The 17,943-nt window shown below is 43.4% G+C and overlaps 1 protein-coding gene across 2 annotated transcripts in view; it reads right to left on the bottom strand.

The window, feature by feature from the left end:
• The window catches only part of LMTK2 (lemur tyrosine kinase 2), an 80,051-nt gene that overhangs the window by 30,482 nt on the left and 31,626 nt on the right, over window positions 1–17,943 (bottom strand). For both annotated transcript variants that reach the window (XM_059414405.1, XM_059414407.1), the window contains exons 4-6: window positions 13,713–13,786; window positions 9,920–10,038; window positions 9,652–9,739 (exon numbers count right to left, since the gene is read on the bottom strand). In XM_059414405.1, coding sequence (XP_059270388.1) covers window positions 9,652–9,739; window positions 9,920–10,038; window positions 13,713–13,786 — 281 coding nt within the window. The remainder of the gene's footprint in view (window positions 1–9,651; window positions 9,740–9,919; window positions 10,039–13,712; window positions 13,787–17,943) is intronic.

Here is a 17,943-nt window from a genome sequence, read left to right as displayed (position 1 = left end):
GTATACTCATTACCACTCGCTGTGTTAAGAGGTCTTATCTCCACGACAATTCACTCTCCAAATTTCACCAGAAGGCAAAATAACAAGCAAAGGGGATGTTGCTTAGGAAAGTTCATGCTCCTAATGTTTCTAGCTCTCCCCACACCTGTGCCAGAGGTGAACTTAGCAGTTAGCACAAGCCAGGCAAATACCCCTAACCTGGGTAAGGAGCTAACATCAATGAGTGAGGAGGAGCCTGGTCACTGTTTCTCCTGGATGGGATCGGCGGCAGTCTGTGCAGGACCCAGGGTTAGTTCTATCATCTAGAGAGATCCTCAGAGCTCTCCTGGCACCAGTGTTTAAATCTTTTTTTTTTTTTTTTTAAGATTTATTTGAGAAAGAGAAGGAGTGGGAGGGGCAGAGGGAGACAGAAAGAGAGAGAGAGAATCTCAAGCAGACTCCACACTAAGTGCAGAGCCTGACGTGGGGCTCAATCTCATGACCCTGAGATCATGATTTGAACTAAAATCAAGAGTCGCATGCTTAAAGGAGTGAGCCATCCAAGTGTCACTGATACCACTATTAAAAAAAAAAAAAAATCAGGGGTGCCTGGGTGGCCCATTGGGTTAAGCCTCTGCCTTCAGCTCAAGTCATGATCTCAGGGTCCTGGGATCGAGCCCTGGGATCTCCGCTCAGCAGGGAGTCTGCTTCCTCCATTCTCTCTGCCTGCCTCTCTGCCTACTTGTGATGTCTATGTCATATAAATAAATAAAATTTTTTAAAAAAATAATCATATAGCCTTTAATTACAGTAAAAAATATTTATATTAAGTAAATGCTGAAAATTGATTCATTCTGTCCAAAACAGACAAAACTGTATTGAGATATCTGGTTTACTTAGGTTTCAGTGGAACTTAATGAGTAGAGAGGGATTATTTGGTCCCTTATTTAAAGGGGGGGAAAAAACCCATGAAGAACAGCAATGTATTCTGAATTAAAATACATTTACCTTTATCCAAGTCTTAAAAATTTCTCAGATCCTCCCCCAAACCTCCCAAAAAGACTAGAAAAGAAACATGTAGGACACTAGATGGCAGCAAAGCGCTGTACCAAGAACTCTGAGGGAGCAGGGACAGGGAATGGCCTCCTGCACGGAGTCACCCAAAGACCTTCACAGGGACCCTTCCACGTGTCCTCTTGACTTCCAACCCAAACCGAGATGAGAGCTCTAGCCAGCTTTCTGCAGGGCACTGAGAACAATAAATAAATTTCATCAAATTATAAAAACTCCACAAGTCAATAGTTCAATCACTGGAAAATTAGAGCCATTTATAGGCTTAACAGGATGACTTAGGGGGGGATTTATGATTTATAAACAAAAATCTGAATGAAAGGACGCAAGACGGGCATAAACAGCCACAACCTCAGCTCCCACCAATGAACGAAAACATCCACGTCAAAGTGAAAGCCCTGAGCACCTGTCTGGTGGTGATCCCCCTGCCCGCCCCGGGCTGCTTCCTCCACTGGCAAGCCCCCGCCTGCCAACACCCACACTCTCTTCTGCTCCTACGGATTATTCACCTGGTGCCCAAACACCCCTCAAATCAGTTGAACCAAGAACCAAACAAGCCTCCCTCTGCCTCCACCTGCCTCTCGCACTACCACCCCATTTCCCTCCTCCCTTCCCAGATGAGCTCTGCTCTGGCTGGCTCACCTCCTGCAGGGCCACTCTCTCAAGACCACGCCCCCACCCCCCACACTCGGTGGCAGCCGCTCCCACGGTGCCCTTCCACTGCGTCTCACCAGCACAGCCAAGGGGCCCTTCCTTATCTCTCCACCTTATCTCTCCAAGTCTCCTCCTATCTCACTGTGCTGGTCGATCTTCCTCCTCTCCCTGAGCTGTAAGTGCCGGCACAGCCCAGGGCTCTATCTTGGTTCTCGTTGGACACTCATTTCTAGGTCACCCTATCCACCCCATGGCTTTAAAAATCATCTCCAGGGGCTCCTGGGTGGCTCAGTGGGTTAAAGCCTCTGCCTTCGGCTCAGGTCATGATCCCGGGGTCCTGGGATTGAGCCCCGAATTGGGCTTGCTGCTCGGCGGGGAGCCTGCTTCCCCCTCTCTCTTTGCCTGCCTCTCTGCCTACTTGAGATCTCTGTCAGATAAATAAAATCTTTTTTAAAATTTCAAAAATAAAAAATAAAAATAATCTCCAACACATTTTTCAGGCTCAAAGCCTCCCCTCCCCTGAGCCCCAGACTCTTTCTCCCAGCTGTTGAATTAATGCCCTCCCCTGGATGCCTTAAGAAGCACCTCAAATCTAATAGGCCTGATACGTAACTTGGACAACCTGCTCCATCTCAGGAAAAGCCATCCCTGTTTTCCCTGTAGATGAGATCAAAACCAAAGACCTCATTCTTGGGTGTGCTGTCTCTAGATTCCCACATCCAGCCCATCATCAAGCCTGGATCTATTTTCACCGAGAACCAGGGCCTCAGGGCCCAGGGCCACAGCCAGACATGTGAAAGGAGAGACTACCAGCAGGGCCCAGGGACACCCTCTCCACGCAGGTGGCCATCCCCTCACTGTCAAGCCTCATTGTGGTAGGTCATCCTGTAACACTAGCAACACCCCCCGGGTCAGGGACACTGTCCACATGCATCTCCATTCCCCTGTAACTCCACATCTTCTCTTCTACACGAGCTCTAGGGGGGCAGGGACATGTCATTCGTCTTCGTATGACCAGCACCTAGAAGGTTTCCTGGTGCGTGAACTTACTTAATAAATATATTTATAAATAAGACATACCCTTTATTTAGGCATCTTCTGTACAAAAGAACAATTCTACAACAGAGGCTCCCCACCGGTTGAAAAAATATATACAAGCATTAAACCACCTGGTATAAAAACACACAGAATAAAATGAAGCCATCGATTAAAATCTCCACTTCGCCACTGGTAATTACGTGACCTCAGGCAAGTCGATTAACCCGACCAATAAGGAACAGAGAGCATGGTGCAGAAGCCAGACAGACCTGGGTTCCACCCTTCAGTGAAGGCCCTCATCTCTCTCAGGCTGTTTTCCAATTGTAAAATGAAGCTACTGCCACCGTCTCACAGGGCTCTCAGCGAAGGGACATTCCCAGGCCATTCCCAGGCCCAGCACAAGGCCTGGCACAGACAAGCTAGAGCCCTCCCTTCCTCAGGACTCTTGACGGGCATCCGCCAAGGTGCCTTCAGCTCTAAGTGCCCACGACTCCAAGTGTTACAGACTCTTGATGAGAGACGGAATAAAGCAAACCCCACAGCGGAATATGCCACGCATCGAGAATCCCAAACAGACTTCTTTCCCATTCTCACGTGGCCACTGCTAATTCCTCTCAGAAACTCCCTCCCTGCTTTATCAGCTGATTATCATGAAGGAACCCCGACATCAAGAACGCCCCCTTGCCAAAAAAATACCATCTCTTGCTTTGGGTCAGGCCACAGGATCAAAGAAACTGGTGACTCTTGAGAAAGATTAAGACGGAGCAACGTTGTCCGTCACCTCAGCTACAGTCGAGGCTCCAGAGGTCTGTCTCTGCTCTTCATACTTCCAACTGATCTCTCCCAGCAGACGCCAACCTCCTTCTCCAGTCTCCGCGCCCTGCGGAGCACTGCGGGCTTCTCTGCCCGGCTCAGGCCATTCCTGCTAACACGGGTCTTTCCAGCCACTCTGCACACTCCAAGCAAACACCTTCTCCAGTGATCCTAGTTCGAGCTGCTATACTTTTTTTCCCCTGAGGTCAGGGGAATGCACTACAGACTGAGCTGCCAGGTGCCCCAGAACTGCTTATATTTCTATACACATGACTCAAACCTCTAATCATTAATTATGACCACTTAGTATAACTAACTAAAAATGAATAAAAATAACTACCATGTCCTAAGCACTTACTATGTGCTCCAAAGTTTATATTTATCATCTTACTAGTGGTCAGGGTTGTCCACTCGGTACGTGGTATTATCCCCATTTGACAGATGTCTACACTGAGGCTTAGAGAGGTCAGGGAGCTTCCCAGGGTGATAGACAAGTGGCAGAACGAGCACCCGAGGGCAGGCCAGCCTGGCTCTAGAGGCAGGAAACACAAGGGTCCCAGTGAACTGCTTGTGTTCTCAAGGGGACCGCGCGGGAGAGCAGTGACTCACCTCCGTGCAACCCGGGGTGCTGGGCACAGCCCCTTGTACTTCTGGCACACTCTGCTGAATGAGTAATCCTTACCCCCAAAACAGTCTCCTCGCCTGGGTATTCACGTGAGAGCACTGTGTACCTGCCACGGCAACAAGTTACGGACAACACCCTGCCATCCTCTCGCCGCCCAGGCACACTGCGCCAGCAGCATTAGAAACCGCTGGCTGCCGTCTAGCTACCGAGCTCGCTCAGAAGAGTTTTCATTTTCCCTCATAAAAATCCAAGATAAAGTGCTTCTCAACAACAGCCTTGTAATTCCATCTCGCAAGAATTACTTAAGTGCAAAAATATTCTCTCCTTTCTACTTAAGTGATGTTATCACTGAGTATGATCACTGCCCGATGACGACTGAAAAGGCCAATGTTCATTCAATAGCTCTTGACCTACTAAGAACATGTGAAGATAGTGGCTCTATTCACTGTGGCTGCAGCTGCTTATTACCAAGACTGAGCTATTACCCTCTGTCCTCTGGACCCCTGCCAGTGGGCGGCTTTGCCTTGGATGACGCCCCTCTGCTCGGGATGGCCTATTTCTGGGAGGGTTGTGGGGCGTCCAGGCTGGGAGCAGGGCTCAGTGTTGAAGCAAGGCTTTGGTGTGTCAGAGGACCAGAGGACGTCTCTGCTGGTGGGGGTCCCTCTTTGGTTCACTGGGATGACGCTACCTGACGCTTCCTGCCACACAGCCACTGCACAGACTGAGCCCAGACAACTGGACTTCAGAGCTGGCGACCCTGCCGGGACCCCAGAGCTTGCTGCTGCTGCGCCTGCTCCCTCCGAAGCTCCCTAGTGCCCAGAGGTGATGAGCACAGGAACTGACCTCACAAACATGACCCCTCAGCTGCTGGGCCAGGTGGAGAGTTCCCTGGGTCAACAGCCTCTATTTGGATGGGAGACTGGCTACTCCAAGCACTGCCAGATTTCCCAAGGGCATAGAAGCATCCTGCTAGTACAGGTGACACCTGGGACAGCGCCTTGACCAAGAGCAGGTGTGTGCGTGCGGTAAAAAATGTGTAACATAACATGACCATCTTAGCCGTTTCTAAGTGTCCAGTTCAGGGGCACTAAGCACCTTCGCACTGTTGGGCAGCCGTCCCCACATCTGTCTCTTCCCAGAGACTCCGCCCCCTTACATTCTCGCTCCCCATCCCTCCTACCCAGGACCTGGCACTCACCATCCCACTCTCTCTGTGAGTCTAACTCCTTGAGATGCCTCACACAGGTAGAAGAATCATGCAGTCTTTGTCTTTTTGTGGTTTGGCTTATCTCGCTGAGCGTAAGGCCCTCAAAGTTAATCCCTGTTGAAGCAGGTGCCAGAATGTCCTTTCTTTTCAAGGCTCAGCAATACCCCACTGCAGGGAGGGACTCTATTTCCTTTATTTTTTCATGCACTGATGGGACGCTCGAGTTGCTTCTACCTTTGGGCTGTTGTGAATTACACGGCTATGAACAAGGGTGTCCAAATATCTCTTTTGAGTTGTTTTCATTGACTTTGGATAATATGTATACTTAGAAGTGAAATCACTGGGTCAGATGGTAATTCTATTTTAACTTTTTCAGAAACAATTATTGTTTTTAAAGTTTTACTGTTGACCAGTGTACCACTATTGAATTAAAGATAGCGATGAAGTCTGCACTGCTAACGAAAGCTGCTGGTGAGGGGGAGGGCTCCTTCCACACGTCTAGCCCTCAGGAGTGGACACGTCCCCATTATGATTTAGGAAGTTCACAGAAAATATGTTTCAAGAAGTCATAGCTCTTAAACGTGGAGAGCTGTCTGCATAATCTTCACTGCAAAATACGAAAGCCAGTACAACATAGGCAAGTTCATATTCTCTGAATACTCAAAGTACTTGGAGAATACACATTTAAATGTGAAACCTAAAAGTACTGGGGAAAAATTTTTTTAAAAAGATGTCAACAGAGGCCTCTGTGGGGCTCAGATGATTAAGTGTCTGCCTCTGGCTCAGGTCATGATCCCAGGGTCGTGGGATCAAGCCCCGCATCGGGTTCTCTGCTCAGCGGGGAGCCGAGACTGCTTGTCCCTCTCTCCCTGCCTCTGTCTCTCAAATAAATAAAATCTTTTAAAAAATTGTTAACAAAAAGCATGTATTTATTATATTTCTATAAAAACAATGTATAATGATAAAGATAAAAATAATACTCAAGAATCTTACCATGGGTATTTATGAGGATTATAAAGGTGCTGTTTGTGTATTTTGTTATGTTTCTGAGTTTCTTTACAAAGCTGGTTAAACTCTTCCTCCCAAAAAGAACAGGTAACTTTGTGAAAAAATAAATTAAAATAGCACAAAAACTAAATCCATTGCCTGAACCACTCAGAGGAAAACATCAAGCTGAGCACCCAGGGGCCTTTCCCATTCCAGGAACAACCACCACCTCTAACAAACTTCCAGGAACGCTCAGGGAGGGGGAGGAATAGGAAATACCCGTAGTATGAGAGAGATTAACCCAGAAACCTGGTATTTCAAGTAGATTCGCTTCTTGCCGCATTTCTATTATGTTCAACTCACATAGACTGTGGTGACTTTCACTCAGAAAAAACAAGAGCTTAGGGATCCAGAAAAGCCACCAGAGAGTGTCTCAGAAAACAAGAACTCCGACAGCACACTTGTCTCGTCACAAAAAGCTCCATCTTTATGTTTTTTTCTCAAGTGCTGGCAGCACAGTAATCACCCAACACTGGTCACCCTGAGGCCATTAAAATAAGCCATTCTCATATTGTAATAACTGAGGACCATAAATATTATAACTGAAAATACTGAGATAATCCAAACAAAATATACATGCAATAAAATGATCCGAAACATCACTGAGAACTCCTCCGTCTTAGTTCTCATGCCTCCATTCAATAATTTATCAGGCTAAATAGCAATGATCACATGTCTACTCCCTCTACGGAGCAGCTCTAGAGGACAAGGACCTCACTTTCCTTCTGTACCCCCTGTCTTTCCACAGCAGCAGTTCAACAAATAAGCATTCAGGGCTCTCTGACGTCCCAGTTTCCTTGGAGGAGGGTTAAAATATTAATTTTAGACTTAGTAAAATTACATATGCACATTATAACTTCCAGTGTAATCATACAAAAAACTAAGAATGGTATCTAGTGGGGGAGCTTGGGTGGCTCAGTAGGTTAAGCATCTGCCTTTACCTCGGGTCATGGTCTCAGGATTCTGGAATAGAGCCCCTCATCAAGTTCCTTGCTCAGCAGGGAGTCTGCTTCTCCTTCTACCCCACTCCCCTGGCTCATGTTCTTTCTCCCTTACACTCCCTCTCTCAAATAAATAAATAAAATCTTTAAAAAAAAAATCAAGAATCCAAAAGAAGGCTAGCAAAAAAGCAAGACAAAAAAACTGAAACAGGTAGGTAGGAAAAATAATATAAAACAGGTACATAAAATTCCAAATATCTCATAGATATAATAAACATAAATGGAGTACATGATCATGTTAAATGATCAAGACTGACAAATTAACAGAATTTTAATAATAGGCTATTTAGAGTGAAATAAACCAGAGAAAAGGACTGAAAAAGATAACCACGTAAATTCTAACCAAAAGAAAGCTGGGATAACTATATTAGTATCAGTAAAAACAGACTTAATCCTTAGTAACGCTTAAAAAGAGTCCCTTCGTAATTATAAAAGCTTAAAATTACAAGATGTTGTGTATCAAGTCTAAATGGTATCCTTGATTCAACACTCAAAGCAAATACAACTGGAATAATATGGAAAATCCATAATCAAAGGAAATTATGTCTCTCATAAATAAACAGAAAACAGACTCAGACTCCTCTACCAATGCCCTCCCCAATCAGATGGATGAGGAGACCTAACAACCTCACAAACGTGACCCAAAAAGAGCCACTGAGATATACCCGTATAGAATACCAGAATACACATCACCCCCCCGCCACCTCCCACAGGACCCTACAGATACTAAAAAAAAATACACTGATCCCAGGGTGGGGAAGACTCTAGCCCAGGAGGGAGATGCCGCTGCCCCAGAGCTGACGCATAAGGTGAGTGAGAACCACTCTGCTCTTATCAGTCACTGAGGTTTGGGGGTTATTCTGATATAACCCAATGAAAGCTAATAGACCAAGGTTATTAATATTTCTTTGGAAATATTCTTTGGAATTAACCACCTTTGCCAATGACCATAATATTTGAATCACATTTAGAAATTAAAACAAAAATCCACAATGGCTGCTGCTCTCTTTCCATTTTACCAGTTGAAAATATTGTCTGAACTAACTGGGGACTTATCCTGATGTACTCCCACTTTTCTGTGGATAGTCTTAATGTTTTAATGTTCTGAAAACTGAGACAATGCAAGGAAGTCGATTAAAACTCAGCTTTTAAAAACAGATGATTACAGGAAATTTTCACATAAAAGTTATTATTCATAAAAACTGTATAAAAACAGTTTTTCCAACTATAAATCTCAGTAAGTAATATGAGCATGCTAAGAAATGAGGCTATTAATTTTCGGTTAAAAAAATCATCTCTTTAGGGGCACCTGGGTGGCTTAGTTGGTTAAGCGACTGCCTTCGGCTCAGGTCATGATCCTGGAGTCCCAGAATTGAGTCCTGCATCGGGCTCCCTGCTCGGCAGGGAGTCTGCTTCTCCCACTGACCTTTCTTCACTCACGTTTCTCTCTCTCTCTCTCAAATAAATAAATAAATTTTTTTAAAAATCACCTCTTTATTTAAAAATATAAATGGCACACACATTCACTATTTTAAAAACCTGACAGGTCGGGAAACCTGGGTGGCTCAGTCGGTTAATAACGCATCTCGCTTTGGCTCAGGTCATGATCTTAGGGTCCTGGGATTAAGCCTCTGAGTTAGGCTCCCTGTGGAGCAGGGAATCTGCTTCTCTCTCTCCCTCTGCTCTACCCCCATCCCCTTCTCTGCTTGCTCACTCTCTCTCGTGCTCTCTCTCAAATAAATAAATAAAATCTTTAAAAAATAAAAATAAAATAATAAAAACCTGACAGGTCACAAGTACTCTGTAAGATTACGTTAATGGGGAAAGTGTTTCAGAGTGCCTAGCTGAGTCAAGACCTCAAGCTCAGAACGGTGATCCTGAATCCACGCTCTGGCTCTGCCATGTACTCGATAAACAACTTTCTCTTCATCTCTGGGAACCTTACTTTAATCATATATACATATATATCTATATATAAAGTGTAGACAAATATGATTAAATGTAATGCATGCAAACAGCTTAGCATAGGGATGGAATATAAAACACGTTAAGTGTCAGTTGATAGTATTTTCAAAGGCAATGACGTAGTACATCACAAAGTTTTAAAAACAGGGGGCAGAAGTGAAAGCAGTCCCTCATCCACCACTTCTATGTGTCAAAATCACTTGGATAAAACCTTTTAAATGCTTGACCTTGAATTCCCACTAAAAACTTACCAAGTCACAGAACTCGAACACCAGGAGATAGGGAATTGCTTCTACACACTGTCCAACACACTGAAGAACATTCGGATGCTGAAGAATGCTGGAAAATAAAATCACAGTGTTGTTCACTAGGGAGCATGCTAGCAGAACTGCTCAAATAGTAAACTAAATTTTAAATTCATGATGACTAAAATATGCTAAATAGCAAAGTCATCTTAAAGATGTGATTTCCAACAGACTACAGACCATGTTTACAGAACGCATATTAAGGTTTACTTACTAGTAAGGTTCTCCATTTTTCAAAAAAGTATCTTGTTCCTTTGGGCTTGCACTTGCTTTTAACTCCTTCACTATTACTCTTGCTACGCTGGTGCCCGTGTAAATCTCTCCAAGGAGGACCTAAAACCAAAGAACAGTTTTTCACTTCACTTCCTTCGAAATGGTAAAGTAGTATGTCTTTCTATCAGGAACAGAGTACGGGAAAAATAAATTAAGCAACAATTAGGCCTTCTGCAATGAAAATACTACCTCAGAAAAAAACTTGAAAAATGAAACCATTTTCTTTCAGTATGAAACTGTTCACTGGGTACTGAAGCACTCATACACGTATCTGCATTTCTTTTTTATTTATTATAAAATTGTACCATACTTTCACGGATATGACCAATGACATCACAGAAGAGTCATTTATAAGTTCAGTTCAAACATAACTCAAATGTTTCCCAAAACACTTCAACTGGGTTTTGTTATTTTGTCTCCTTCACATAAGAGAAAGTAAACTGATACACAGGCAATGTACAAATACACTCTCATTGCATTATAACTTTAAAAATCTATGGCATTCCAATTATTCCAGACCTGTATCTTATACTAAAACTTCAGTCAAAACACAAGAAAAAAAATATGACACTGAAGTGAACAGAATATAAAATGAATGAAAATAATGGGGTGCCTGGATGGCTCAGTTAGTTGCACAACTGACTCTTGATTTAGGCCCAGGTCACAATCTCAGGGTGGTAGGATCGAGCCCTGCACTGGGCTCCACGCTCAGCACGGAGTCTGCTTGGGATTCCCTCCCCTCCCTCTGCCCCTCCTGCTTGTGCTCTCACTCTCTCCCTCTCTCTCTAGAATAGATAAATCTTTTTTTAAAAATGAATGAAAGGGACGCCTGGGTGGCTCAGTTATTAAGCGTCTGCCTTCAGCTCAGGTCATGATCTCAGGGTCCTGGGATTGAGCCCAGCATAGGGCTCCCTGTTCAGTGCGGAGCCTGCTCTCCCTCTGCCTTCCCCTCTGCTTGTGTGCATTCTCTCTGTCTCTCTCAAATAAATAAAATCTTTTTTAAAAAAATGAATGAAAATAAAAGCACACTACAAGTAAAACAACAAATATAAATACTGGACAATACAAAGGCATTTCAAGACATAATATTTAAGACGAAAATAAGTAAAACTTTTTATTTAAATTAAGAATGATCAAAACTAAAAAGCCTTCTTTTTAAAATAGTTTTTAATAGTTTTATCAAGTAGATTAATTTTAATGCCCTAGAAATAGACAGTAAGGCTTTGAACAGAATATAACATGTTTATTAAGAATGTAAAGGCAGAATGGGGTGCCTGGGTGGCTCAGTGGGTTAAAGCCTCTGCCTTCGGCTCAGGTCATGATCCCAGAGTCCTGGGATCGAGCCCTACATCGGGCTCTCTGCTCAGCAGGGAGCCTGCTTCCCTTCTTCTTTCTCTGCCTGCCTCTCTGCCTACTTGTGATCTCTGTCTGTCAAATAAATAAATAAATAAATAAATCTTTAAAAAAAAAAAAAAAAAAAAAAAGAAGGTAAAGGCAGAACAATAAACAGAACAAGGAATTCTGATAATTAACCAAGTCATATACTATTCACTGAATAAAATATCCAGAAGTGAACGTCCTCATTTTAACACCAAATCTACCTGCACCTGTATCCGCACGCTGTTTTTATCCCCTTTTCAAGAGCACTCTTACAGTAACCTTCCTCTCTCCTGCATTAGCAGTTTCCCCACTGTAATGTAAAGAGGCTAAAAGAGCAGCACATCCTATAAAAACCAAAGCAAAGCAAAGCAAAAACAAAACAAAAACCCAATACCTTCCCTTGGCCCTTGGATGGTCCCAAACAGCTTGTACTCCATTTCTCTGCTCTCTTTTACAGTAAGACTCCTCAACAGGGTTGTCTAAATGTGCTGTCTCCACTTTCTCCCTTGTGCCCACCACATGTGAGCACATGACCTCTCTACAGCCTCTATGACAACCCCATGGCCCTCACGTGCTGGGCCCTACCTCTCCCAGTCCTCATCTTAGCTTGCCAGCACCATTTACTACCATTCATCTTCATGGCACTCCGTTTCCACGGACTCTCAGAACACCCCACTCTTCTGCACCCCTTCCTACTCCTGGCTGTCACCTCAGCTTCCATCACCGACCTGCGCTGACCTCTCCTTGCCGCAGACCCTCAGGGCTTGGTCCTTGTGCCTCCCCCTCTTTTTGACGTTCACAGTCTTGGTGATTCCAACTAGTCTCATACCTCTGAATACCAGTTATAGACAGAGCTCTCCCAAATGTGTATCTTTGGCCTGGAACCTCTCCCTTGAGCCCCAGATGTATACCCCAACTGCCCACTCCGTACTTCCATCTGGATGCCTAACAGCCATCCCATCTAACCTAACCCAAAGCGACCTCCTGACTTCCTCCTCCATGCCCACTTCTCCTTAATCTTTCCCATTTCCCGGGCCAGCAATTCTGTTCTTCCCGCCAATCAGGCCATAAGCAGCCATCCTTGATTCCCCACCTCCAGACTCCACATCTGACCGACCTCCAGTCCCGCATGCTCGTATCTGAAAATCCACACTGACACGCACCACTTCTCACGGCTCCATGCTGTCATTCAAGTCCAAGCCTGCCTGCATCTCCCCCTGTTGTGACTACTGCAGCCTTCTGACCAATTTTCCCACCTTCCCCTTCGTCTTCCATCACATAACCGCCCAAGTGATCCCTTTATAGGAAAGCCAGATTGCGGCAGTCCTCTCTCAGACGCTGGAGTACTTTCCCAGCTCACTCTGAGTAAAAGTCCCTAAATGCATATACTCTATCTCACATCACTTGGTTCCCCCACACCCCTCTGAGCCAGTCTCCCACTCCTGATTGTCTGTGGTCTGATCACTGGCCACCACACCACGACAACACCCTGCCACAGCCAGCGGTCTCGGCTTCATCAGGGCAAGGGTTCTCGTTTGCTTGCTGCCACACAGGCCAGGACTTCACCTACCTTCCTCCACACTGAACCCTCAGCACCAAAAACAACATGTGATGCACAACAGGTTTTGCCAAATGGCTTAGAAGATTTGGTCACTAATAAAGGTTGGATGACATCAAAGACACAGGACTGACAAACAACTCTGATGGAAAGCCAAGACACACAAGATGGCTGATCACTGAACAAACACCTCTTCTTGTCTTGACCACCCTGCTTATGAGGCAATCGCCACTCAGGAACCTTTGACACAGAACCACTGTTAGTTATATCACAGAAATAGCTGCGATAATAAGATTATTCCTTCTGAATATCCCTTGGTAAAAAGACCAACAAGACACTGTTTCAATTTGTCCTTTGACAGCCTATGAGAAATAGAGGACAGATCTTTGCCATGGTTTCCATTGTAGTAATACCATGTATCAACGGTTCTAAAGTGGTTTAAGTATTGTAAGGAAGAGCGGGGAGAAAGGGAGAAGAATTAAAAAACAAATAATTTGCCTTGAGGAGGATAAAGAGCTTCTAAAATTCCAGTCTCTCATCCCTTCTTACTGTTCTATGCCAACAATTAGAAAAGTACCTGATATATAAATAAAAGACCTTCTTGGAAAAAGGCATACACCTAGAAACCCTGAAGTTCAAATTCCTGTGTGGTTTCAGGGTGCAAAGAGTAGACTTAACTGGTACCATAGCAACTAAGAGAATATGGAATGTTCTACAATACAATTCTTCATTAGCTTTAGATTCTAAACACTGTAAGTAGGAGGGGAAAAAAAAAAAGATGTAAACAACATTTTACCTTTCCAAACCAGCCATTTCCAATTTCTTGAATGTAGTTTAGACTGTGGCGGGCAACTTGAGACTTCAAACCTTCTGTAGGAAAAAGAATATAAAAAGTAAATATGGGCATTTAACTGAAATAAAATATTAAATATATAATCTAAAGAATAAACAGAAACATAAATTTAAAGCTTTGCTAATTAAGGTAGAAATCAATTCAAATAAACATACCATCATTTTCAAACTGATAAGGCCAAAATCACTTCAAGTTTTAAAACTGACAATATTTTTCTGAATGCATTTCCTACCTGATTATCTTTAACACTTTGCTCTCTGTTTTCTCATCTAACCCCTCTCCTATAGCCACTAATCACCATTCCAGTGGTTTTTACTTAGTCCTTAGCTTCACAGTGGAGGTGAAAATCTTGTCAAAATCTGTCATTGTCAACCTTCCCAGAACTTTGGAAGACAGTCAATGATTTCTGGAAACCAAATCAAACCAGAAGAAAGGCCACTGAAACAGGGTAGAATTTCTCTGTGTCTTTGAATTTATCAAGGACCCACTCATCCCAGCCCCCGGCGCAGCAGTCAGTCTTCATGATGGCACATATTCTAGTGTGAATCCCAGTTCCAGACAGAGCGCAATGAGCCTTATTATTCCCAAGGAACTGTGTTTCCTTGTTCTGGAAGTTTCCCTGAGGGACTGCCACACTCCCTTGGTTTCACCAAACTCAGAACTCTATCAGGACAGAGGGTTCCTCAAAAACATATTCCTCAGAGCCCCTGGGTGGCTCAGTTGTTAAACAACTGCCTTTGGCTCAGGCCATGGTCCCAAGGTCCTGGGATCAAGCCCCAATCTTCAGGCTCCCAGCTGGGCAGGAAGCCTGCTTCTCCTCTCTCACTCCCCCTGCTTGTGTTCCCTCTCTTGCAGTGTCTCTGTCAAATAAATAGATAAAATCTTTAAAAAAAAAAAAAGTTCCTCAAAAACAGTGAAAGCCAAATGGACAACACTTCTATCTGGGGCAAAATGTAACAGTAGAGGCAAACAGTAGACATGCTGAAAGCTTTAGTGGAAAAGCAGGGGAGTGAGTTTTGGGAGATGAACAAGGGCTCTGAAAAGTTATTGCAATATACAGAGGAACCTTGAGAGCCACCTGCGTGCCCAGGGAAGGACACACACTCATGGAAGGCTTGAGAAGAAGTAAACTTTCATCTCTAGCCAGGTCATGCCCAGCACAAGCAGGAGGTGATGACAAGGCAGAGTTGTAAGTAGCCTGGATAAGGAGTGTCCCAACATGGAGCTAAACTGCAAAGACCAAAGAATGCTTTTTTTGTTGTTTTCTTTCTTCTTCTAAGCATATCGTATTATTCAAAAAGGTCCAATTTTCAACAAAAAAGTACAAAACATGCAAAGAAACAAGAAGGCATGGTCTACTCACAGGTACAAAGGAAATGTAAAAGAAAGTGTCCCTGAGAAAAGACAGACAGTGGCCTTACCAGGTAAGAATTTTTTTTTTAAAAGATTTTGTTTATTTGACAGACAGAGGTCACAAGTAGGCAGAAAGGCAGGCAGAGAGAGAGGAAGCAGGCTCCCTGCTGAGCAGAGAGCCCAATGCGGGGCTTGATCCCAGGACCCTGGGATCATGACCTGAGCCAAAGGCAGAGGCTTTAACCCACTGAGCCACCCGGGCAGTCCCAGATAAGACTTTAAATCAACTGTCTTAAACACGCTCAAACAGCAAAAGGAAATCATGGACAAAGAACTAAAGGGCACCAAGAGAATGATGTCCTGATAAGTAGAGAAGATCAGTAAGTAGATTCAGATTAGTAAAAGGAGCCAAATGCCAATTTGGAGCCAAAAGTATAACTGAAACAAAAAAATTCACTAGAGGGGTTCAACCAAAGACGGGAGCAGAGAGAAGCAGCAGTGAACTTGAAGAGAGTTCAAATAGAATTATCCAGGCTGAGCAGAAGAAAAAAGAATAATAAAAAAAAAAAATCAATGAGCGGAGGCTAAGGGACTTGTGAGACAGCACCAAGGAACCATATACACATAAGAGCCCCAGAAAAAGAGGGGGAAGGGGGGACAGAACGAATATTTGAATATATAACAGTAAAAAAAGGTCTGAAGCTGATAAAAGGTTTGAATCTACACATCCAAGACGTTCAACAAATTCCAAGTAAGATAAACTCAAAGAAACGCATACTGAGACACATCATAATCAGACCGTCAAAAACCAAAGATGGAGAATCTTGAAAGCACCAAAAGGGACCCACTTGTACATATATAAGGGATCTTTGATTAGATTAACAACTGATTTCTCACCAGAAACCATGGAGGCCAGAAGGCAGCAGGATGTCACCTGTAACGTGCTGAAGGAAAAGAACCATTAAGCAAGAGTTCTATACCCGACAAAACTGTCTTCCAAAAAACTAAGGAGAAATTAAGATATCTCCAGATAAACATAAGTTTAGGGAGATTACTGCCACTATGCCTGCCCTCAAGAAATGTTGGAAGGAGTCCTTCAGGCTAAAGTAAAGGGACACTAAACAGTAACTGGAAGTCATATGAACAAATACAGATCACTGTTAAAACTACAGAGGTAAATATCAAAGCCAGCATTATTGTATTTTTGGTGTGCAGCTCTTCTTTTATTTTCTTATGTGATTTAAAAGACACATAAATTATAAATCTGGGATGCCTGGGTGGCTTGGTTGGTTAAGCAGTTGCCTTCGGCTTGGGTTGTGATCCCAGGGTATTGGGATCGAGTCCCACAGTGGGCTCCTGGATCAGTAGGGAGCCTGCTTCTCCCTCTGCCTGCTGCTCTCCCTGCTTGTACTCACTCGCTCTTTCTCTTTCTCTGACAAATATATAAAATCTTTAAAGAAAAAAAACTTAAAAAATGAAAAATCTATGTTAATGGGTACATAAGATATGAGGATGTAATTTGTGATAACATAAAAGGACTGAATTGCAGAGTTTTTATATGGTACTGATGCTAAAAGTTGGTATCAATTGAAACACAACTGTTATAAATTGAAGGTAGTTGTGATCCCTAAGAAAATATCTAAAAAAATATAAACAAAAGGGAATGAGAAGGGAATCAAAATGGTAAACACACAAATCCCAGTGGCCTGTTTTGCAGAAATGGAAAAACTGATCCTACAATTCATACGTGGGGTAGCTCTGTCAGTTGGGCGTTTGCCTTCAGCTAGGGTCATGGTCCTGGGGTTCTGGATTAATCCCCATGTCTCAGACTCCCTGCTCAGCGGGGAGTCTGCTTCTCCCTCTCCCTCTGCCTGCTGCTCCCTCGTTTGTGTGTGCATTCTCTCTCTCTCTCTCAAATAAATAAAAAATCTTTTTAAAAAATAAATAAAATAAAAATCATATAAAATTTCAAGGGACTGAATGGCCAAAACATTCTTAAAAAACGAAGTTGGAAGATTCATAAGCGTCTCAATTCCAAAGCTATAATCACCAAAACACTGTGATACTGGCATAAGGCTAGATAGATACAGATCACTGGGATTGAGAGTCCTGAAATAAACACAGATATGATCAACTGATTTTCAACAAGGTGCTAAGATAAGCCAATGGGGGAAACAGTCTTTTCACAAATGGTTGCTGAGGCAACAAGCTACCCACCTGTAAAAAAATGAACCTGGAACCTTACTTCATACCATATACAAATATTTATGGGTCAAAGACCCAAATTTCAAAGGTAAAACTACAGAAGTAACAGAAGACAATATTGGTGAAAATTTTCATGACCTTGAGTTTGACAAAGGTTTCTTAAGTATGACACAAAAGCACAAGCAACAAAAGAAAAAAATAAATTGGACTTCATCAAAATTTAAAACTTTTGCATATCAAAGGACACTATCCAAAGAGTGAAAACACAACCCACAGAATGGGAGAAAAACTTGCAAATCACAGCATTATTGTGAAGCTATTAAATAATTAAGACCGTGTGGTACTGGAACAAGGAATTGACAAATTACTGAAATAGTACAGAAGGCCTGCAACAGACACATACACATATGGTGGGGTTTTTTTGTTCTGTTTTTATTTGGGAGAGAGAGAGAGCAAGAGAGAGGGGCAGAGAGAGAGGCCGACTTCCCAGTGAGCAAGGGCCCGACGTGAGGCTTGATTCCAGGACTCCAGCATCCTGACATGAGCCAAAGACAGACATTTAACTGGCTGAGCAACCCAGGCGCCCCTACATATGGAACTAAAAAGCAGAGAAGAA

The sequence above is a fragment of the Mustela nigripes genome, chromosome 11 (assembly GCF_022355385.1).
Source record: "Mustela nigripes isolate SB6536 chromosome 11, MUSNIG.SB6536, whole genome shotgun sequence".
Lineage (NCBI taxonomy): Eukaryota > Metazoa > Chordata > Mammalia > Carnivora > Mustelidae > Mustela > Mustela nigripes.
The sequence above is the reverse complement of the archived record's forward strand: the minus strand, read 5'-3'. Positions and strand labels throughout refer to the sequence as shown.